General features: G+C 46.9%; 1 protein-coding gene across 1 annotated transcript in view; it reads right to left on the reverse strand.

The window, feature by feature from the left end:
- Positions 1-5040: 5040 nt before the first annotated feature.
- The window catches only part of LOC127663864 (O-acyltransferase like protein), a 48940-nt gene continuing 30892 nt past the window's right edge, over positions 5041-23088 (reverse strand). Inside the window, exons 8-15 of the mRNA XM_052155631.1 lie at positions 22707-22808; positions 16325-16490; positions 14705-14784; positions 12508-12621; positions 9547-9679; positions 7218-7404; positions 5813-5955; positions 5041-5495 (exon numbers count right to left, since the gene is read on the reverse strand). Coding sequence (XP_052011591.1) covers positions 5370-5495; positions 5813-5955; positions 7218-7404; positions 9547-9679; positions 12508-12621; positions 14705-14784; positions 16325-16490; positions 22707-22808 — 1051 coding nt within the window. The 3' untranslated portion in view covers positions 5041-5369. The remainder of the gene's footprint in view (positions 5496-5812; positions 5956-7217; positions 7405-9546; positions 9680-12507; positions 12622-14704; positions 14785-16324; positions 16491-22706; positions 22809-23088) is intronic.

The raw sequence follows: 23088 nt of genomic DNA on the forward strand, positions 1-23088 counted from the left end.
GAGCCCCAACTGGACATCTCTTGTCACCCAATGAAGCTTGCAATACTGAGAATGGATTACATTCAAGTCAGTTGTTATCCACAAGGGCAGCTTTTCTTCCATAGTTCCTACCTCTACTCAAGCCTTGAGCTTCTGCCCTGACTTCTGTCGGTGATGGACAGTTACCTGGAAGTATAAACAGAAACAGCGCATTTGCTCTCCAAGTTGTTTTTTTTTTTTAATTTTTTTTTATTATTCGATATAATTTATTTACAAAAACAATTTTTTTTTTTATGAATGTGAGTACACTGTAGCTGTCTTCAGACACACCAGAAGAGGGCATCAGATCCCATTATGTGAGCCACCCTGTGGGTGCTGAGAATTGAACTCAGGACCTCTGGAAGAGCAGTCAGTGCTCTTAACCGCTGAGCCATCTCTCCAGCTCTCCAAGTTGTTTTTAGTAATGGTATTTGTTACAGCAACTGAACGCAAACTAGAACATACATCTGGACCACCAATGATGCTGCTTCAATGCCTGAGGCAGTATGGGTAATACGAATGCGGCAGAGAATCCTTTTCCGTATGTGGCACCTGTAACTGGACTCTAAAGGGACTCTGTAGTCTCGGCTATCCCATCCCACGGGACCTAGTTATTGGGGGGTGGGGGGTGTCGAGGAGAACCAAGCCTGAAAGAGAAACAGGAGAGAAAAGAGAGCGAGACCAAGCAAAGGGTTGTCTTGTCAAGGTCTGTTTAATGAAAGACTGAAAGCCTGGTTATGAACACACAGTGAGGAAATAGGGAGGGACTGAGGGGGAATGCTAAAGGCACAGAAAGAGGGAAGGTCATCTGGGGCGGATGCTGACTGTGGGCTTGAAACATCTAGCAGTTTTTCTGGAATGCTGGTTCCGCCTAGACAACCCCAGGTGTTCAGCCAAGATAAGGACCAGTTGACCAGCCTTGTGTGAAGAAGGGAGTGGTTCGGCTCTCAACAAAAGGTCAGTGGATTCTCAAGGTGAGAGCTGTTGAAAGTCTGGTTTCCCACAGTTTGGTCTCCCACACTCACAGATGGTGGTTGAGACGCTGTGAGGATACAATCAGACTTTGGAAGCTGTGGTGGTTTGAATAGGAATGGCTCCCTATAGATTCACGCGTTTGAATGCTTAGCCACAGGGGGGTGGCACGATTAGAAGGTGTGGCCTTGTTGGAGTGGGTGTGGCTTGGTGGGAGGAAGTGTATCACTGTGGCTTTGAGGTCTCATGCCAGCTTCTTTCCTGCTGCCTGTCCATTCAGATGTAGAACTCTGGAGTTCCTTCTCCAGCACCATGTCTGCCTACATGCTGGCATGCTTCCCACCGTGACGATAAATGGACGGCACCTACGAGCTGTAAGCCAGCTTCAGTTAAAAGTTGTCCTTTATAAGAGTTCCTGTGGCTGTAGTGTCTGTTCACAGTGATGGAAATCCTAACTAGGACAGAAGCAATTTCCACATCTCACCAGTGTTCCTTCACAGATGCTAGGAAGAAGTGTAGTGCAGGGAAATGTTAGTGATCCCCCCAAAACCAGACAGGAGCCAATCTGATGCAATTCACATCAGGGTCTTTATTCCAGCTAGCTCGGACCCTCCCACCACACCACCGTCATGCAGGATGGGTTTTTTCGGGGTGGCGGGGGGGGGGGGGGGAGGGAAGCCCAAATATCTATCGGGACAAGGCTTTATAGTACGCAGCAACCAGAGGGTAAGTGTGCAAGCATCTAATTGGAAAGTTACTGTGGCCTTTAACATAATTGGCTGGTACTGGGAGTCATATCATAAACTTAATTTCTGCCCCCCCTATATTGGTAGCCGTTAGTCAGGTGGTAGGCTTGTAACCTTGGGGTGCAGTTTTATTGGAGGAATAACCTGGAGACACTGGTCTTGTTGAGGGTGTAACCTGGAAAAGCTGGTCTTGTTGGGGATTAGCCTAGATACTGGATTTTTGTTGGGGGGCAACTTGGAAACTAATGCTAGGTACTAGCCTGTTTACCTGAGTTCAAACTTAGGTCAGGTTCTCTAAAATGGAGTGTGATTTTAAAAGGTTTGGCATCTCAGACGGTGATAAAACACAGATTTCAGACCTTAGAAGTGTTGGTGGATGCATCCACAAATTGATCCTCTACTTTGAAAGTGCTATTCCATATACTTGGGGTTTTTTTTCATTACTACATGGGTTTCAAACACATATAAAATTGAAGAAAATGCACAATGAAGTCTCATAAACCTACTGACAGCTTCAAAAACCAGGTACGTAACCCATCCTGCTGACAGGCAGTCCTCTGAGACACTTCTTTTCAGTAGTATTTGGAGGCAGAAATCAGATTTTATTATATAATTTTAGCCATAAATATCACAATATGTATTTAAAAACAAAGGTATTTAAGATAAATATAACCACAATACCACCATTGCAGAAAATGTTAAACCCTCAATTATCATCAAATAGTTGATTTTTAAAATTTTAATTGCCTCATGTTTTAAAATGGTTGTTTTGGGGTTCAAATTATTTCAAACATTCTATAAATTTTGTTTTTCCACAGAGAAACAAAATCCAAAAGTATGTTTCTTTATTCCTCCCTTATGTTTATGGAGCTACATTGAGAGAGAGGCTTTTTTTTCCTTGTCATAAAGGTCTTGCAAAGCTGTGGGAGGGACTAGGAATCTATTCTCATGGGTCCTATGTCTAAAGCCTTAGACAACTGGAAGCATTTCTCTACTGGCCTGCAGACCTTGTTGGCAGATCAGTCATTTCCCAAGGGAGTCCGGCCACATTGGCAGTCACCCCCTTGATGTCCCCAGCCCTGAGGGTGCTCCTGTGAGGTTTCAATGTTCACTGAACCTCTGCTGAAAGATTTACGACAGGGAAACTGCACCCATTAAATCTCAACATACGGACACCTAAGACCTCCACAGTGACACCACCTGCTGAATGGGAAAATCTCACAAAGCCCCACTCCTATATGAAGAACTACAGGCAACTGAGGGCTGCCAAGAAAGGGAGAATCTGTGTTCTCTGGGGATAAGTCCCCTGATAGATTATCCAATCCCAAGTGGCCAGCCTTAAAAACATACTCATACAAGCAATACTAAATAGTCTGAGCAGGGTGTGTGTGTGTGTGTGTGTTTCTATATGTATGTTTGTAATAAAAACAAAGACAAGGTCATAAAGTTGATAGGGAGTGAAAGGGACGTGAGAGGAGTTGGCAAGAGGAAGACATCTACTCCAACCCCCAACAAAATGTAAAATAACTATATATTTAGAAAGAAAATGCTTGAGGGTTCAGATGCCTGAGAACCCACTAGGGGGCGCTCGAGGAACTTGCTGAAGGTCAGAGTTACCTAAAAGCCAGTTTGGCGGTTGTATCACAGGGGAGCCTTAAATGCTCAGGTGAAGTTTGACTTTTCCCTAGTGCAGGCAGGATTCTGCCCAGAGGAGGGACCGGGCCTCCGAAGTTGTGCTTTGTTCCCACACTGCTTGGAAAAGGCCAGGATGAGCTCTCATATCTCTTATTGGAGGATTTAGTGGTTTCAGCCTGGCAAAGGTTTTCCTTCCATGTTTACTAAACTACAAAGAGAATATGAACAGTAATCCCATCACTCTGGGGTTTTTGTCTTGTTTTATTGATTTCTTTGTCAACAGTCTGCCTTTCCCTGGGGCTTTCTTATCCTCCCCACAGTTACACAGTTATACACTGTTATACAATGTTAAGAAGAAACTTTCAGAAACAATTCCTGTGTTCACTCCCTCCCCAAGATGAGTTTATGGTGAAGTCTCTACCCGTATCCTCCCTAAAGGCAGATCATCCCTTGGTCCAAATTTCACAGATTGACACGACACCTCAGTGCCACCGAGTTTACGTGTAGGTAACCCTGAGTGTAGTTAATAACTACACTCTAAAGCTCAAGAACAGCAATGCTGGCGATTCAGACAGCCAAAAAGATGGTACAAAGGGATCTCTCTAAGAGAGGAGGGGCCACACTCCCAAACATTTATTGCAGTATATCGCTTACAAAGTTACACGCTATAAAAGTTATACTTTATCATAGGTGTATATGAATACAGAAAAACAGGACACATGGGAGGGGGAGTTGACAGTCTACAGCTTCAGCCAGCATCCATGATGGGCAGGGGGAGAGGATGACAGACTCCTGAAATGTATCTCCTGTACATTAGGAGCACTCTAACTAGGGCTGCTGTAACAAAATACTACAACTAAGTGACTTAAAACAATGGAAATGTCTGTCTGTCTCATGCTGCTGGTAGCCAGACGTCCTGTGTGTGTATGTGTGTGGGTGTGCATCTGTGTGTGTGTGTGTGTGTGTGTGTGTGTGTGTGTGTGTGTGTGCGCACGCGCAGAACCACACATCTCTAGAGCTCTAAAACAGGCTTCTCACAGCTTCCGAAAGTGTCTGATCCTTCCTGAGATGGAAGACAGTCGGTGTCTTCATTTCATCTTCTTTCTGGGTGTGTCTCTTTTTATAAGTACAGTGATGATTAAGCTGGGGCCCTGTACCTCAGTGACCTATTCAATAAGCCTAGAAATCGTTCTCTCTAAAAAGACAGCACTTTGAGGAACGGGGACTACTATAGCAGGTTATGGAAAGCTATGTGAAGTGACTTTCATGAGTCTAACAGCATTATAAACCACATGAGCTTTCGAGACTCGAATGATGACGTCCGTACTACATTAGGTGATTGTTTAATGTTAAGGCATCAGCTGAGGCACAGTAAAGTGTTACAGTGTATCTGAGCAAACACCAGCTGTTACTGCGCAGCTCCAACCCCTGTATGGCCCAGGCACTTCAGGTGGGAACGAACTCGTTAGGGAGGCATAAATGCGGAGCCAGTGTTGGTTACAGCTGTTTATTTGTCAGTTTATTACACAGTTGTTTATTTGGTCTCTTCCCATTGGATAGTCCCTAGTCATATACATTTTTGACACTGCTGATTGGTTTTGTTTTTCTTTGAAATGCAAATTTATTAAAAGTAGTTTACATTTTGTTTTCAAATCACACAAAGCTAGGGTCATGTAGGAGAAAGACCATGACTATATGCCTTTTTCTGCTTTGGGCCTGGCCTCCATTTTAACAATTTAACACTATACTTTAACCCTATAGTCAAGTCACTGGTACAGAAAATCAAATCCAAGCCAAGAGAAAGAGAGATTATTGTACGAGTAGCAAAAAAAAATTATCATAGAGATCATTTTTGAGAGAGAACACAGGATAGCTGTCCACATCGCACACAGTAAATGTTCATAAAATCAGATTCACAGTCCAAGGGCCTCAGTGCTCACTGCCTCTGCCTGTCACCAGCAGAGGGCCTGTGGTTCTCTCGGGCTGCAGTTGGAATGCTCAGGACCCAGCAGGCACTGATCCCCAGAGGCCCCACTTCAGTTCCTGCCATGGCCGCTCGATGAACAGGGTCAGGGCCAGCCCACAGAGGAAGGTCAGTACACAGTGTCCGAAGAATAGATAGAGCTGCGGACGAAGGACAAAGAGGGCACAGTGGACACTTTGCTCCGTGGTCCCCCTAAGTTCGGATCTGAGAGTACGCTACAAAGCAGAGCAGGAAAAAAGTTCCCAAATATCAAAAGAGTTTGCCTTAGACTGAAGCCCCGCCCCCTCCTTCAGCTAAATCAGAGAGAAGAATAACTTTAAAGAAAGAACAACACAAAGTCAGCTTTATATAACTTAATATAAATTTATATAACTAGGGACTGTCTAACAGAGCTAACTGTGTTCACAAGAGCAAGTGACGGAGCCGGGATAGGACCACGGGCCAGGCACTTACTTACCATGTTGGTGTCCGTGTAGTGAATAAGGGTCTCCTGCAGTCCGTTATAGAGAATGATCACAATGGGGTGGACGAGATAGCACGCGTAGCTCATGCTGGCCGGGAGACTCCAGATGCCACAAGAAAGCATGCGCTTCACGGGACCTGATGGGAAGAGGTGCAGAGTCACACAGTCACGGGCCTGCCTCTGGTCCCCAATGCTACCTGACACATTACAGGGATTCTCTTTTTAAAAGGGTGTGTGTGTGTGTGTGTGTGTGTGTGTGTACATATGTGCATGTGTCTCTTGGAGGCCAGGAGAAGGTGCTGGACCCCCTGAAACTAGAGCTGGAGGTGGCTGTGAGCTGCCCAACACTGGTGCTAGGACCAAACTTAGGCGACAAACCCTTAAGGGCTGAGTCCTCTCTGCAGCCCCTATTCTGTCTCTGGCATCTTCTAGCCTCTTTCCAGCCACCACCCTATTACAAGGTCTTGCAAGAAAAGAATTATTCTTTCTTATCTATTGCCAAAATGCTAAATATATAGAACATTGTCTGACACAAAACAAATGCACGAACACACTTCTGCAATCATGGGAATAAAGCTGGAGACCCTCAGCCCAGCCCTCAACCACTGCTAGTACCTGGAGCCCTTTGGTGACTGCTTCCAGGAGGCCTGGATACACGTGCTCTGTCAGCAGGGGTGGCCCGGACCACCTTGGCTGAGGCTGAGCATTTTCATCCTCAGCCGAACTCTAAACTCATCCAGTGAGGCCCCTGGAGCACACAGCTGTCTTGCCTCTCCTGGGCTCTGTTCCCATGGCTTTGAGGCTCCAAGGAAGTTTGGAAACAGAGATAGAGCTTTCTGGATGGTGCCTGAGTGGAGTTTGGTGATACCTCCTTACCTCATCCAGGCCAAATAAAGAAAGGGAAGGAGAATGTCAGGAGTCTCGAACAGCTCTGTAATCAGGAGAAAATTCCTTTCTTTCTATAAATGCCCTTCATCTGCCTGCCCCTCTGCACATCAAAAGATATTCTCCCTGGTTACAGAAGGGAACTTCGTGACTGGGCTCCTTCCCTTCGATGGACACCGAGGCCTGAGGTGGCTATGACCAGAAGCCTTGTTCTTAGTTATTAACTCCATCATTTTCTCACTATTTTTCGGAGTTCTTGTCTAGCCTCTAAACCACTTTTCCTGGAAAATCCTAAACCTTGTCTTTCAGGATCTATTACCTTAGTGCATAAGCCAACATAAAAATTAAAAATAATATATGAGTTATTTCCCCCAAGGACAGAGACAAACTGTCCTTTCTGGGTTGGTATCAATCACCCATCCCTCCCTCTGGGTACACACCTTGTATTTTAACTTTGTCACCCTCTGATACAGGGTGTGAGCCCAAGCGCAAAGCCAGTGGCCTCCCCTCCTACCTCCATAGCCTTCCTGACAGGCAAAGATGATCCAGCCCACAGCTGCTGCCCACAGGGTCCGATGGAGGGCCTGGTAGCCAGCAGCAGCCACGGAAGAGGTTGGAGAGGTATCATCCATTACGTACGCCAGGGCGACGACCGCAAAGAGGGTCAGCAGGGAGAAAATCCAGCCCAGCATGGCCTGCACCTGAAGAGAGCAGGAGGCGGTTCACAGCTGCGTCCTCTGTCACACGCTCACTGGTGCCATTTCTGTCTAGTGTCATTTCTGGTGCAGATCTCTATGTGTAAACCTCAGTCACTACCGATTTGACTGAAGGATCGGCTTAGTGGTAGGCAGGGCTTAGCAACAATGAGATGAAGAGTGTGTGACTGTTACAGGATGAGATGAACTGGGTGTGGTTACATATGCCTGTAATCCTGTTGCCCCGGAGACCGAGGCAGAACATGGGTTCAAGGCCAGCTGGGCTATATAAGACCCTACCTCAAAAATCAAAGTGTCACTGTACAAAATAACGACCTACTGAGTGACCTATTGGCTCTGCGTGTGCAACTGTCATTAGATCATTATGACACTTGGATGCACAAACATAACTTAGATCAGATTCACTCCCTACTAATGCACACGTGCCCCATCTCCCCTCCCTCTAGACACCTTCCCAACTACAACAGTTGCTCTATTACTCTTGCACATTTCATTTTTAATACACTTTGATCTATTCAGAGAAAAGCATGGAGGATTGTGGGTCAAGAGTTTAAGGCTTGTGGTGACAGAAAAGCCCTGTTCCTTGATTGTGGTGACATGTACAAATGTCTACACAGGATAGCAACTCCCAGGATGACACACATACACACAAAAACATACAAGTAGGTGAAACTGGCAGTGTAAGGTCCATGGGTCGAGTGATGTCCGTTCCTGGGGGTGGTAATACGCCATGGTTCCCTTGGCACTATATCTGAGGCAGAGCCTGGCTAAAGGACATCTCACGCTGTTTTTGTTTTGTTTTTGCAATTCCTCACAAATATATAAGTTAGAGGGAAGTTTTCTCTCCCAGAATGCCCTCCACTCCTGAGGTCCCACTCTGCCCTTGAATCATGCAGGATGCCTCAGTGGCAGGGAAGAGGCACCTCGAGGACTGGGAAGAGAGAGCAACTTCCAGCTCAAAGAAGAGATGTGAGTTAAATCATGGCTTGGGTTAAGTCTTGGATTATCTCTTGATCTCTTCAACCCGGACCTATCTCCCAAGGCTTTCTTGCTTCTCTGTGCTCCGGTTGTTGCACTGTTGTGACAGCTATGCTGAGGTAAGAGACAGTCTACCATCTCGTCTCTGGGATCTACCTGGAGCTCAGTGACCTGCCCTAGTTTGGGCTGTGTGGAAGGAAAGCAAAGTGACAGGGGCTTGCCACTAAGTCAGGCTAAGCCCCTTGCTGCCCCCCACTCCTGGCCTGCCCGTCTACTCGCAGGGCCCTTCCTGTCTCATTCCCACCAGCCACGCAATGCTCAGCTTCCTCCAGTAGGAACCAGAATCCTTATTTTTCCCAACTGAGTTGCTTCTCCAGCTCAGTCTGTCTGTGTCCCTAGCTCCACAACCCCAACCCCAACATTGGCCCTTGACATGGCTCCTCAGTGCCTCTTTTTCGTCTTACCTTCTCCCCTCTAACACCCTGTTCTCCCTGGAGCCTCGAGTGACCTGGGCTATGTTCAGGGATCTCTTTGACGGTGCTGTGTTATAATCTACAGCCAGATAGATAACACATTTAGCCAGAACACTAAAACGCCAACATGCAATAGATATATTCTTCCATACAGCCATTGTCCTGAGGAATCTTTTTGTTTGCTCGATTGTTTATTAGGGTGATTTTTTTTTTTAACCAATAGATTCTCATTATGTCTCCCAAGGCTGGAGCCAGCAATCTTCCTGGTCCTCCTGAGTGCTGGGATTACAGACATGTACCGCCACACCCAGAAAATCCTATTCCTTGATGTTACAGTGAGTGATACAAGATTTCCCAAAAAGGAGGACCTCTGCTCCGAACTGTCTACGACAAAGCCAAGGCTGTTGAAGGTCAGACCTAGCAGAGCCCTTGGAGGCAACAGTTGTACCTCAATAGTGCAACTGGACTCTTCATCCGTTGGCTCAGAAAGGAGGATGGGACTCAGGCTAGAAGTGTCCCCCTCAAGCTTTAGTGTGGACACACAACATACAGCAACACAGTGACAATTGCAGCAGCCTGGCTCCACCTGCGTTTGGCTTGGAAGAGGCAAGCCAGAGAGGCCACGGCAATCCCTGCCAGCCATGTGCCCTTACAGGGCGACAAGGGGACAACCTACCTTAGTTTTGAGGAGGTCTGTAGGGTGGTCTGAATGCATGAGCATGCTCAGGTAGAGGCCCACAAGGAACGGGCCGCAGCGACAGTAGGGCTTGGTGTAATACTCTGAGAAGTATAGCACAGTCCCATTTTCACTGAAAAACAAGAAGAAGAAAGCAAGGCAGAGGCTCAGCTTTGACTGGATGAGGAAAAGGGAATGCCCTCTGGGGTAATCAACAAATGGATTAGATTTCCCAATAATAATCCACACACAGTGGCTGTCTAGACCCTAGACTCTAGGCCCTTGGGTCACAGCTGGTTTGTTTAAATTCTAAATTCCCTCGGGCTCCGTACCCAGACCTCAAGGACATAGGATGACTTCATTTGTTTTAAATACTCGTTCATGGTGGCTGACCCACTACCTCTAGGAATGTAGAAGAATCTGTGAGGAAAGAGGAGTTCCAAACAAGCCAGACATTGGAAAGCTTGGGGCATGGTGGTACACACTTTTAATCCCAGCACTTGGGAAGCACAGGCAGGAGAGTCTTTCTGAATTCTGGACCAGTCAGCCTGGTCTACATAACTAGTTCCAGGACAGGCTGCACAGAGAGACCCTGTGTCAAACAAACAAACAAATAAATAAATAAATAAATAAATAAGGAAGAGGAGAAGATAAAGAGGAAGAAGAAGAGAAGAAGGAAGATGAGGAGAAAGAAGACAATACTATGAAATGCTGTAATTCCCAATTATGTCCTCCGACATCGGCAGCAACAGATCTGAGAACTTATTAGGGAGTCAAGCCCACGCCTTCCTCAGCAACACTGAAGAGGAGGAGGTTGGCAGTGGACATGCACCCACTGGATGGTAGATCCACTTGGAGGATAACACCCTCCAAGTGATCAGCGTCTCTCAAGTTTGAGAATTACCTCCTACAGCAAGAGTCCGTCACAAATGTCCAGGAGACACCCAGTGCATCACATCAATATGTGGACATGAGACCCAGGGCTGAGAATTGCCAAAGCTCCCTGGCACTCCAAAATAAAAACAGTAGCTTGAGAATGTCTGCAGGGGAGTTTTCACTGTTTCCCACAGAGGCTGGAAGACACATTCAGCTGAGGCTCCACGAGGCCCACACAGAAGCTACCAGAGGTGGTGACGTTGCTCGAAAATCAGTGAGTGGTTCTTTAGCTCTGGCTCAGAGCCCTTGTAAAGAGTCATTTCCTTGAGTCCCAGCACCAGAAAATCTAATTCAATTGGTCCAAGTTAGGACAGGAAGCCTCTGGTGGACCTGAAAGCTGCAATAGAGACACACGCCTCTAATGCCAGCAGTTGGAAAACTGAGCCCAAAGGATTGGGAGTTCAAGGCCAGCCAGCATTGCTCAGTGCATCTGAGGCCAACCTGAGCTACAGAATTAATACTTTCTTATATATATACATACACATACACATCATATACACATATACATATACAAACACATATATGTATACCAAAAGGTCCCAATAAATAAATTCTCCCTGAGGGACTTTAATGAGCCTTAATGAGCAGCTAGGGTTAAGAACCATGAGTACAAGCATCAGAAAGCTGCCTCCTCTGTCATCAGGACACCCATAACAGCAGATGACAGGACGTGGAAAGGGACTTGATGCTCTCCCTCCGAGGCATGAGGCTTGCAGTGAATTCACTCACAAACACAAACCGAGCACTTAGGTATCATTCTGGGCCATAGTGTATGTGTGTGTGTGTGTGTGTGTGTGTGTGTGTGTGTGTGTGTGTGTGTAGATGCACATGTGTGTCTTTCTGTGTAGATGCCAGATGATGACAGCCTTGGATATTGTTCCTCGGGTCCATCTTTTTCACTTAAACTTATATTTTGGTGTGTGTTTATGTGTATTTACCAAAATGCAGATGTGGGGGTCAGTCAACAGCTTACAGAAATCTGTCCTCTCCACCAATTAAACTTAGGTTCTCAGGTTTATAGCAAACACATTTACTCTCTGAGCCATGTTGTTGTTTGTTTGTTTGTTTGTTTGTTTGTTTAAGAGATGGTCTTTTATTGACCTAGAAATCACCAAGTAGGTTAGCCCCAGGATCTACTGCCTCTACCACCACAGCACTGGGATTACAAGCATGCACCACGACGCTCCATTTTTTTAAATGGAGCACACACAGGATTCCTGTGCTTGTCTTTGCGAGCACTGGCTGAGTTATTTGCCCAGAGCCCCTGGGGCTGGCCTTATTAGAGGTCAGTGAAGGCTGCTTTGGAAAATGTCATATTGCCACCAACATCTGAAGAAAGTGTGGGAAGCAACCCTGTCGGACCTTAGATGCTAATGGAAGATCCTTCTATACCTGGAGAAGAACAGCTGCCCAGGCTTGGGAGAGACCCACGTGGCTGCTCTGAAGTCAGCAAATAGAAAGTTGGAGTCTGGTGGCTTTTGGACAAGTCTGAGTGATCAACTGGCTTACCCGAGTCTCACTTCTGCAGTTCTGACTCCTGAATTGAGAAGTCTAGCTCCTGTACAGCACAATGAGTTATGTGGCAGAATAGTAAGTAGTTTATTGTGGGGGTGAAAGAGCTTAGAGACTTAGGTCCTGGGTTCAAATTAACACCTCTGCCACCCTTAGGTGCTGTGTGACCTTGAAGAAGTTAATTTCCTTATGGGTTCAGTTTCTCTTTCCAGCAAGGTACCTGGTATCTACACTAAGAGAGAACCCCACTTCGGCCACACGGGGGTGCTCCTGTCCTTTGAGAGACATTTTCTTGTGCTGATGCACTTAAGTCCTCCTCCCCAATTGAATCCTCTGCAAAATGAAAAGGTGGAAAATTTGGAACTTCCGTCCAGATCAAAGATGTCCAGTTTTTCCATAAGTTGATAGGCACAGGATAAGCTGTCTGATGTCATTCTGCAAGCCGTCCTTAGATATCCTGGCCCTGGCGAGGGCAGGCAAGAGACAGAGAGGCCCAAAGTGGAACCATGTTACCTGGCTGCTGCCGGAGATGCCACTGGAAGATTATAAGCCAATGTGAGCAGAGCGGTGACCGTGGAAGATGCCAGGAACAGCAGGCCCCCAAGGAGGACGAGGACTCGTTTACTTCTGTAGAAGACAGGGCAGATTAGAAATGCTTTTCAGTTGCCTTCACCACAGCATGAATGAGGTGCCACAATCCCGGGAGCCCCGGGGCTTCGCTTTCAAGAGAGGAAGTGAGGACTTCAACCCAGCCGGAAAAACTGGGTGGGCTTGGAGTTCCTGGACTGCCTGATCATGACCACTAACCAGCAGTGAGACCACGGACAGGACCTTGAAATTGGGCTCCTCTTCTAAACAGGGATAGTAATAGCACCCTGTCTGATCTGCCCCAGAAGCTTACACTGTGGCTCAAAGGAAGACCACTCTTGGGGACATCGCCTGTCCTCTGCAGAATACTATAAGGACATCAGTGGTGCTTGACTAAGAAGAGCAGTGATTTGTTCAAGGGAAGATGGGACACAGATTTGACACAGCCACCCACTCCAGTGAAGGGGAAGGACAGTAGAGCAGGGAGGAGAACCCAGCTCTCCTTGCTAGCATAAGCCAAGTCTGAGAGAAATGTCTAAGTATGGGAGGTACGTGTGGCAGTGGGGAAGAGGAGCAGGAAGGGAGAGGCAATACAAGATCAGCTGTTGAGGTGGCGAGCACTCAATTCTTCCAGAATGTTCTATAGTTTTATGTAATATGCCTCAGAACTCTCTGAGGGGTGTAGGAAAAAAAGTATTTCCCCAGTATCTTCTGTTCCATTGGTGGCTACACACACTAATTTCTGTACACTCTGAGGTGGCACATAAAGAAATCCCAGCTGTCATACTGTGAAATTCTGTGGCAAGGAAAAGGTCTGAGGACACAGCCTCTACATCAAGCACTCTGACCTGGTTACTCAGGGCAGAACCGGGCAGGATCGGGGCTGTGAGGATCTGCCCAGGCTTAGAAATGTGGAACACTCTTGTGTTTGGAGGTTTTTATTTGTTTGTTTGTTTTAAAAGTAGTTTCCCATTGCATTCAAGGGCTGTAAGACACGCCCTTTGACCCATTAATTTCCCTCAGGATCTGCATTCTGAATAAACCCTGGAGTGGGAGACAAACGGTTGTCATGGAAGTATTCATGGGAAGTTATTTATGAAAGCATAAGACTGGAAAAAATCTTAGTATATTGCGATGGGAGAAGGCACCAGTCAATTACACTTCATTCAGGAAATCAAATGTTAGGCAGACATTACAATTCTGTTTACGTTTAGTAAAATGAGAGAGTAAAATGTGGGTTCAAAAACTATTTTTAAAAGATGTAGAGCAGCAAACATGTTTTTGCCTTTAAAACACTGGGCAGGGAAAAAACAAAAAATGATCAGAAAAACAGCTCCAGAGTCTTAACAGGGGACCTCTTATGCCATGAGTGACAGACTGGAGTGGACATTTTCCTTTCTCTTAATTCTAATGTTTCCTAAATTGAACACATATTTTAACAAGAAAGAATAATAAATTCCATTTTTTTAAAAAAAAATAATAATGGCACACTATAAATCTCCCTGTGAATTACTGAGACTGTAAAGCGTTTCTAAAGCTAACAAAATTAAGGCAATAAATACAGGCCATGGGGCAGTAGGTACGCTGATGCATTGCTAAGGGCGCTGTAAATTACACCCTGCTTCCCAGGGAACAACCTCCCGGCATGTAACAAGCTCTGAGGATTCACTGCCACCCTTTGACCTAGTAGTTCCACGTAGAAATATGTCCCCATGGAAATAGCTACATGGAAAAGTAGAGTGTTCGGAGGCAGTCATCACAGTGCCATTTATAATGGTGAAAAATTGGGCACCATCTAGATGCCCAACCATAAAAATGGAATATAAATCCTGAAGCTGACAGGTGAGTGCGTTGTGTCAATCAGCGGACGTGTTTATGTGAACAGCTGGGATGGAAACCGCTGTACACCGGTATCACACAGCCTGGCGATAAATCTGGGGAAATGCACCCATTAGGTGCGGCCGGGAAAAAAGTACAAGCGAGAGGGGCGTGGTGGCTCCGTTTCTGGAGAGTTAATTTCCTAACTCCTAAAAAGCCGCTACCTACTTCCTACATAGCTGAAATCTAGCCGGGAGCTCCAGGCCAAAGGACCCATGGGAGAAAAAAAAAGTCTCACACCCACTTTCCATGGACGAAGAAGATCAGCGGTGTCATGAGGTGGAACTGGAAGTCGCAGGCAAGGTACCAAGTCCAGCCATTGCACTGGGGGGAAAAGAGAAGTAACTGTGACCCCTCCCATCAGGTACAGGGCTGTTGAGTGTCTGGGGTGCAGCCTGTGAAGGCAAGTTGAGCAGATGGGTGGGGCGGCTTCCATAGCAAGAGGAAACTTAAACAAGGTATTCTTCATTCCTTTGGACCAAGCCTGACAGGTCCCAGGGAGATTCAGACCTATTTCTCTCTTGTTTGAAGAATTTAGCTAGTCTCCTTAGGACAGCCATGGGAACTGACTGGGGTCACGATTCAGGAATGTAGGAGGTGGCTGTCCTTAAGTTTGTCTGGAATTCCAAGAGGGGGAATTCCAAGAAGGTTCTTTCCCTTGCCTGGTTCCCACTCCCAACTTGAGATGGGGTTTAGAGGAATGTGTTCTTTTGAAAGTAAGTGCTTGGCTCACGCTCAGAGTTCCCACCAGAATCAACATGGGTGCCTAGCCTTGTAGGCATGTTTTATCCCATATAAGGCAAGACAGAGGGGGTACATTTCCTGTCACTCGGTCCCAGGGCCCAAACTTCCTCAACAGAGAGGGATACTGCCTAACTCCTAGGACCCTGACACAGACACGCCCTCATCGGCTCCCTGACAGCTGCGAGGTTTGGGTCATCTCATAAATGAGCCGTCACCGGCAAGAATTAGGGACCTGACACACGATTGTCAACCCATCGGAGGAATTAAGGACATGAGTGAAGTATGGCTACCTCATTCCCTTTCGCTCTAGGTTCATTATAATCCTGGTTTGATTTTTACTTTATGTGATTTATTTTTAATTAGTGTTGTCTTGATAGACACCAGCATTTTCTTAGAAGCGGGGACTTAAGATGAGAAGAAGTCTCCATACTATGGGTCTGCAGACAAGTCCGTGGAGACGGTTTCTTCATTAATGACTGGTGTGGGAGGACCCAGCCCCACTGTGGGTGGCGCCACCCCTAGTCAGGTGGCCCAGTCGGCTATGGTAGCAATGAAGACTCCATAGTCTCTGCTTTGGTTCCTGCCTTGAGATCCTGCCCTGACTTCTCTCAGGGGTGACCTGTGACCCAGGATGTCTAAGCCAAATCAACTAACTCTTTCCTTCTCGGGTTGTCTCTGGCTGTGGTGTTTTATCACATTGCTAGAAAGCAAACTGGACTGATTGTGAAGGTTTGGGAGATTGTGTAAACATAGATCTTGTATGTCTGAACCAGTTTCGTGTTGGAGTTCACCACAGCGAGGGGAGATGCTGTGATGTTTCCCCCCAGCACAGACTTTCTACGTGAAAGCAAAGAAACTGTCCTTTCTTGCGTTTCGTCACTTCTGGACTAGTTCAGGAATAATGGTGGAGCAGGCAAACTGCCCTCATGCCCAGACAGTCCACCCTTCATTAGCGACACTACGGTCCTTTCTTACTTGATAACACATCAGCTGGTGTCATGCCTCCAAAACTCATGGCGATGGGACTTAGGTTGCCCCTTGGGAAACCGGCCAGATCATGGGACTGAGACACGTTGTGTTTACACATTATGCCCTTGCGAAAGAGCCCTTGGGAACTCACGGCATTCTGAACAGACAGGAAGTTATTCAGCAGCAGCAGATTCGTCCACCAAACCTCCCGGCAGTTATCCCAATGGAACTGGGCCACTTCCCACACAGGTCCCCAGGGAACAAAAGAGAAGATGCCAAGCAGCAAGCACACAGAGTACAAGTGAAGGATCTGCAACCTGGCAGGGAGACACAAGAGAGAAGAAAACGCCATGGAGGTCATGTACATACCTCGGTGGACACGCCCAAGTGGGAGGGATGCTTTAAGAAACCCGTGACATTCCTGGGCAGCGTCAAGGGCCCACAGTCTTGCTGAGCTCCCCAGCAGGGGCTGCGACAGAGGCAGAGGTACTAATGCTGGCTGAGAATGCTATTTATGTCATCACTGAAATGAAAGCTTTTTAGGAATTCCTAAGACTTGAGACAATCCAGTCCTGCCCCATCTCAAATCATAGCTCAGAGAAGTCGGGGTGACTCGTTCATAGTCACTCATCTGTAAAACGGGTACCAGTTCATGTTCTTCCCATGTACCTCATGAGACTTCTTTCCTCCCTCCTTTCCTTTTCTTCTGTTCTTCCTTGTTTTCTGTACACTCTTCATCCTTCTAAGCAGGATTTGACACGGCTATACATGGAGGACTAATACACAGGGTCCGGGACTGGGTACATGGCTCAGTTAGCAGAGCCCTTTGCTAGCATGCACAGAGCCCTGGGATTTGATCCCTAGCACGACATAAAGTAGACATGTTACATGCTGTAACCCCACAACTTAGGAAGTAATAGCAGGAGGATCAGAAGTTCAAGACCATCCTCAACTACACTGTGATAGAGGCCAGTCTGGACTACATTAGACCCTGTTATAAACAAACAAACAAATAAATGTAAATATATATGTTTGTATATAGATGTGTGTGTATCTATATGTGGGTATGCATGCATGGTCCAGATCAGTGGGGTACCACATAACAAGCCACTCATCCGGCATTTCCCAGCTGCTGCACTTTGAAAATTAAAGAAAATTAATACTATAGTGCACTAAATTTAATCTTACTTCCTTAGCCCGATATACTCAGAATATGAGCATATTAACCAATATGGCATTTATTAGCTGGCTATCTTCCTTTCTGACTCCCTCTTCAGAGATTAGCATGTACTCCACGTGTGGACATCTCCCAGTTGACCACTGTGTCTGGTGCCCGCAGCGTGGACCGCAGGTGCATGTGCACTTGTGTGATTGAACACGGGGAGGCACAGGGTTGTAGGGAGTCATCCTTGACCATCTTCCACACTAGGCAAACCCAGAGCTTGCTGGTATGGCTAGTTCTGGGTGGCCAGCTTGCTCTGAGAATCCCCTAGCTCCCCTTCTGGGGCTAGAATTACACAGATGGACTGCCACACCCACCAGGCATTTCACTTAGGTACCTGGGGATTCAGTCACTTAGGTAACTAACGGCTGACCACATCCCCAGCCCCAGGGGCCCTTTTTAAAAAAGATGTTTTGAGCTACAGTGTGTCTCAGTGGGCAGAAGGAGTGTTTAGTATGAAGAAAACACTGGGGTAAGATCCCCTCTGCAAAAAACAAACAAATAAATAAAATACATTTAGAAAGTTAGGGTGTTTTTTATTCAGAAAGGGCAGAGCCCATGGTCTGACAGCACCTCCAAACATGTGGCTAAAAGCCCAGACTAGGTAGAGCATGACAGACAGAAGCTGGCAGGACTTGGAACAGCTCCAGCCCAGCATGGCATAAGGCTAATGCTAAGCCTCTGGTCCACACCTGGGGGAAAGGTATGTAGTCCTACAGCCCCCCGCCATGGCTGCATCCTTCACACAGAGTACCCGGCAAGCATTCAAAGAATAAGAACAAGAATGGAATTACTGAGCTGTGCTACCGAGGAAAAGCAGGCACCTGTGTCCCAATCTGCTCACCTGCCTTTGCCTTGGTGCCAGTCTCCCTGTGGCCTCCATAAACCTACCCATCCAAACCTCTCCCATCAAACCTGCCCACCTGCCCATCCAAACCTCTCCCATCAAACCTGCCTATTAAAATCTGCCCAGCCAAGTTCACAAAACATAGACATATTACCTTCTAACCTAAGAAAGCAAAATCTGGCCAATACACAATGGTCCATATAGATAGTGCCCAATGGCCACCTTTAACACCAGTGGTGTGGGTCCTGCCAATAGAGAGCATGCTGGTGCCATGGCACTAAGTCAAAAAGCCACATGCAGAAGAGGGGTGGTGCCCAAGTCAACTAAGCCACCTGCCCTGCTCCCCGGCTATGAACTTTTCAGTGTGGCTCCCAGCTGGAGAGATCGTGCAGTGCTGGGACCCTAGAGCATCCCCTTAATTTCCCATTCAGCAATATCTAACCTAGTTTATACCTAGAAAGCGGGTTAGTGGGTTTTCTTCCTCTTCCTCCCCCTCCTCCTTCTCTTCTTCTTCCTCCTCCTTCTCATCCTCTTCCTCCCCCTCCTCCTCTTCTTTTCCTTCCTCTCCTCTTTTTCCTCCCCCTCTTCCTCCTCCTGTTCCTCCTCTTCCTTTCCAGACAAGGCCCCACTATGTAGCCCTGGCTGTCCTGGAACGCACTCTGTGGACCAGACTGATCTCAAACTCAGGGTGAGATGGCCTCTACTCCCAAGCACTGGGATTAAGGGCGTGCACGACTCCAGGCTTGTATTTTCTTACACAGCAGCAGCTTGCAGCCCACTTCCCAACTGCCCACTCAAGCTCCGCTCCAGTGCGCTTGCTGCCTGGCAGACAACGCTCGCACAGTGCACATCTGACACCATGCCTCCCCTGCTGGGACTCTCTGAAGGCTTCTGTCCTAGAATAACCTCAGACTGCCCCTGGAGTCTAGTCCTCCACCTGTGTCCCCTCTGACCTCATCCCCACTGCTCTCCCCGCTCCTCCCCGCTCTTCCCCCTACATCCCACCTGCCAGCAAAGAGCTTTGGAGTGCTTCAGCTTCCACAGCCACTCTGACCACACTCTGTGTGTGTGTGTGTGTGTGTGTGTGTGTGTGTGTGGTGTAACATCCTTTCACTTCTTTCAAAGCCCTGGACAAAGTTCCCCTTCAGGACACTGACCCACCCTTCTTCTGTCTCTAAGTAACTGTCAGATCACTGATCTATTCTGTGTTTAGCTGCAGACTGCACTTTAGTGTTATTTATTTATTATGTGTCTGTATTCGCTAGGATGTAACCTCCCACAGGAAGGATTTTATTGGGTTAATGCAATGCTGATTCTTCAGAGCTTAGAACCGAGCCCAATAAATAGTTGTAAGTTAATAGCAAGGCCATCTTAGCTCCTGTCCTTTTGTTTTGTGTTTTAATTTATGTACCCCAGACTGGCCTCCAATTCATGAGGTGGTCAAGGCTAGTCTTGAACTCCTGACCTCCAACTTCCACCTCCCCAGTGCTGAGGTTACCAATGTGTCCTCCTAAGCCCAGCTATCAGTTTTCCTCTCGAGGGGACAAGTCCTAGGTGAAGAGGAACAATGAGCTCTTGGCTGTGCACCCCAGTGGTCACAGGCATGGCAGTTCTGCCCCTGGGGATCTTGGAAAGGACAAGGCCAGAATATGGTTGGCACCACCCACCTCCATGTTTCAATAGGGTCTTGGCTCAGCGGGCACTGGTGTCTTCCTCACTTTGAATCAACCCCCCCTCTTCCTAAGTCCTCTCTCAACAATGCCACTGTACCGGGCTGGCCTGTTGCTCAGGTTGGGAAATCCAGCTGCCTCTGAGTTCCCTGCCCCTGTTCCCACTACCAGCGGCCAGGCTGGGTTCCACACCGTATCCTTCCTGCACCATTACCCACCCAACCTCACCCAGTCACCCCACCCAGTGCCCTTGCACCCCCTATGCCCTCCCCACACACCTTGGCTCGCTCTGCCAAATAAAAATAAAAAAAAAAAAAACCCTTTCTCCCACTTCCTATTCCATAACAGGCTTTTCAGGTTATCCTACCACACTTCCGCTTCCCTTAGCCCCCAACTAAGTTGCTTTAAGCCTCTGGCCTGTGTGAGGAGCCCTCCGTTCCAACAAACCTCAGGCAAGACAGGTTGCTTCACCAGAGCCTCAGACCCCAAGGGTGAGGAAATCCTGCATTTCCCCTTGCCTCCGGAGGAGGACTGCACTGATAAAGCTCAGAAGAAACCACAAAACCACCCTGAGATGAAGCAGTGCTGGTCCACTCCTAGCCCCTCCTCCTCTTCCTAACTTATAGCCGGAACAGCACAAAAGGCATAAGTAACACAAGAATAGTGACTTATGTCACCTTTCCAAGCTCCTCAAGGGCACCTTCTCCTCTCCCAAGACTCCTGCAGCGCGACACTAGCTACACGCACACGCGTGTACGCATGCGCGCATAGACACACACACACACACACACACACACACACACACACACGGCACGCTAGCCCCTCATTTCACTTTCTAGATAAGAAAACCTAAATACAGAAAGGCTAGGACAGCCACCTCGCTGGTGTGTGGTTAGGGCATAAGGCCGGCAGTGGAACTAAGGTATCAGTTTCTGCCCACTCCCTTTTCCCAGTCCCGAGGATCATTTCAACCATTTCATGACAGTGTGATGTTTGGTTTTAATACCAACTCACCACAAATTCGAATCACTTGAGTAAGGGAGCCTGCACTCAGGAATTGTCCTGACAGCCTTAGGTGGAATGGAAGGAGGCACACCAGGTGTAGGTGGCTTCTTTTTGTAGCAGTCCTGACACAAAGGACACAACACCATTTGTCTTTTGCCTACTTGGCCTTCCCTTTTGCTGCGGGGTTGATTCACCCTGCTGCTGTTGCTGTTGCTGCTGCTGCTGCTGCTGATGATGATGATGATGATGATGATGATGATGATCTTTCCCTGAGATCAGAACCAACATTTTTAGGTTTCTGTCACAGACTAAGGTCCAGCAGCTCTCGGGTTCTCTACACCATTTGGGACCGCTGAGACACAGCCTTGGGAACTGACACCTGCCTGGCTCTTATCCTCTCAGCCTCTCAGGAATGGGATAACTGTTGCCACTATTTCAAAGAAAGCTAATTTAGTAAAATATTTTAATATGTGACATGTGATATTTGTCCATTCCTTTATACACAAATATATACACATATGTATATATATACATATATGTAAATGCATAGACATGTCTATTGACATATGTATACAAAGATGTACATATGTATATGTGTATTTGTGTGTATATGTGTTTATGTGTATGTGTGTGTGTGTGTGTATACACTACTGATTCTGTTTCTCTAGGGAACCCTGACTACACAGCATAGTACAGCAAGATGGACTTAGAATAGGAATATGGAAGCCATGACTGAGAAAGTGTGAAAATGGTGTGACTGGAGAGCAGAAGCTAAAGTGTCCTTTCCCTTTACTTCCAGCTCTCTCATTACGTCACTCCCATTCCAGCTCTCTCATTACGTCACTCCCATTCCAACTCTCTCATTACGTCACTCCCATTCCAGCTCTCTCATTACGTCACTCCCATTCCAGCTCTCTCATTACGTCACTCCCATTCCAGCTCTCTCATTACGTCACTCCCATTCCAGCTCTCTCATTACGTCACTCCCATTCCAGCTCTCTCATTACGTCACTCCCATTCCAGCTCTCTCATTACGTCACTCCCATTCCAGCTCTCTCATTACGTCACTCCCATTCCAGCTCTCTCATTACGTCACTCCCATTCCAGCTCTCTCATTACGTCACTCCCATTCCAGCTCTCTCATTACGTCACTCCCTTTCCAGCTCTCCCATTACATCACTCCCTTTCCAGCTCTCTCATCGCGTCACTGCCATTCCAACTCTTATTACATCACTGTCATTTAAACTCTTATTACCTCACTGCCATTCCAGCTTTCTCATTACCTCACTGCCATTCCAGCTATCTCTTCAGGTCACTGTCATCATTACTTTGTAGTCTACACCAAGATCAGAAGGCTCCGACTTCAACCAACTGCACGTTGGTTAATAAAGAAGCATGGCCCTGACCCTCACTTCACCGGACACAGTTCCTTGCTGTGTATTTATTTTCATCATCACGCTGGTACTCTGACTTCCAGGATCACTTGTAGCTACATCAGTTTCCCTGCAGAGTATAGATCCCATAGAAACGAATAGGACGTCCACGAAACACTACTTCCAGCCAGCCGAGAATGAGATTGCTGGTGAAAGATGCCGGTTTCCATGACCTTTGCTACCACAGAAGTTAAACTGTTTTAAGCCAGCCAAATCCAAACATACTCAAAGAAGGAAAACTGTTTCCTCAGTTTATTTCTTAAGGGGAGAAAAAAAAACTTTCAAATAAGGTTAAACATTGAGAAATACCCATTTCATACCAATAGCAATATGAAAAATTACATAAATAAACCTACCTTGTGAAACGTTTCAGAAAGTATCTGAACATGACTTTAGGGGTTATTCCTGCGCTGGTGTTCCGGTGCATCTTTAGAAATGACCTTGCACTTAACCAACCACTGAGGAAGAGAGAAGAATTCCCACGGGAGTTAGCAATACTGTAGCTCATCAGCGAGGTGCTGCAGCTGCCTCCGTCAGGACGGGCTAAGTGATGCTTCAGACAAGGTACCACCAAGTCCTAAAGCAGCCGACTTTGGACTTTGGACTCTCTTAGTTTTATTTCACATTAGTTCTCTTTTTCTTGTGTAGCATATTCATAGCCTGTTGGCCAAGACTCGTGGTCTTCCTCACTATGGGCTAACGGGACAACGAGTGCTTACAAATATCCACAGTGGTGAA

Source organism: Apodemus sylvaticus, chromosome 13 (assembly GCF_947179515.1).
Source record: "Apodemus sylvaticus chromosome 13, mApoSyl1.1, whole genome shotgun sequence".
Taxonomy (NCBI): domain Eukaryota; kingdom Metazoa; phylum Chordata; class Mammalia; order Rodentia; family Muridae; genus Apodemus; species Apodemus sylvaticus.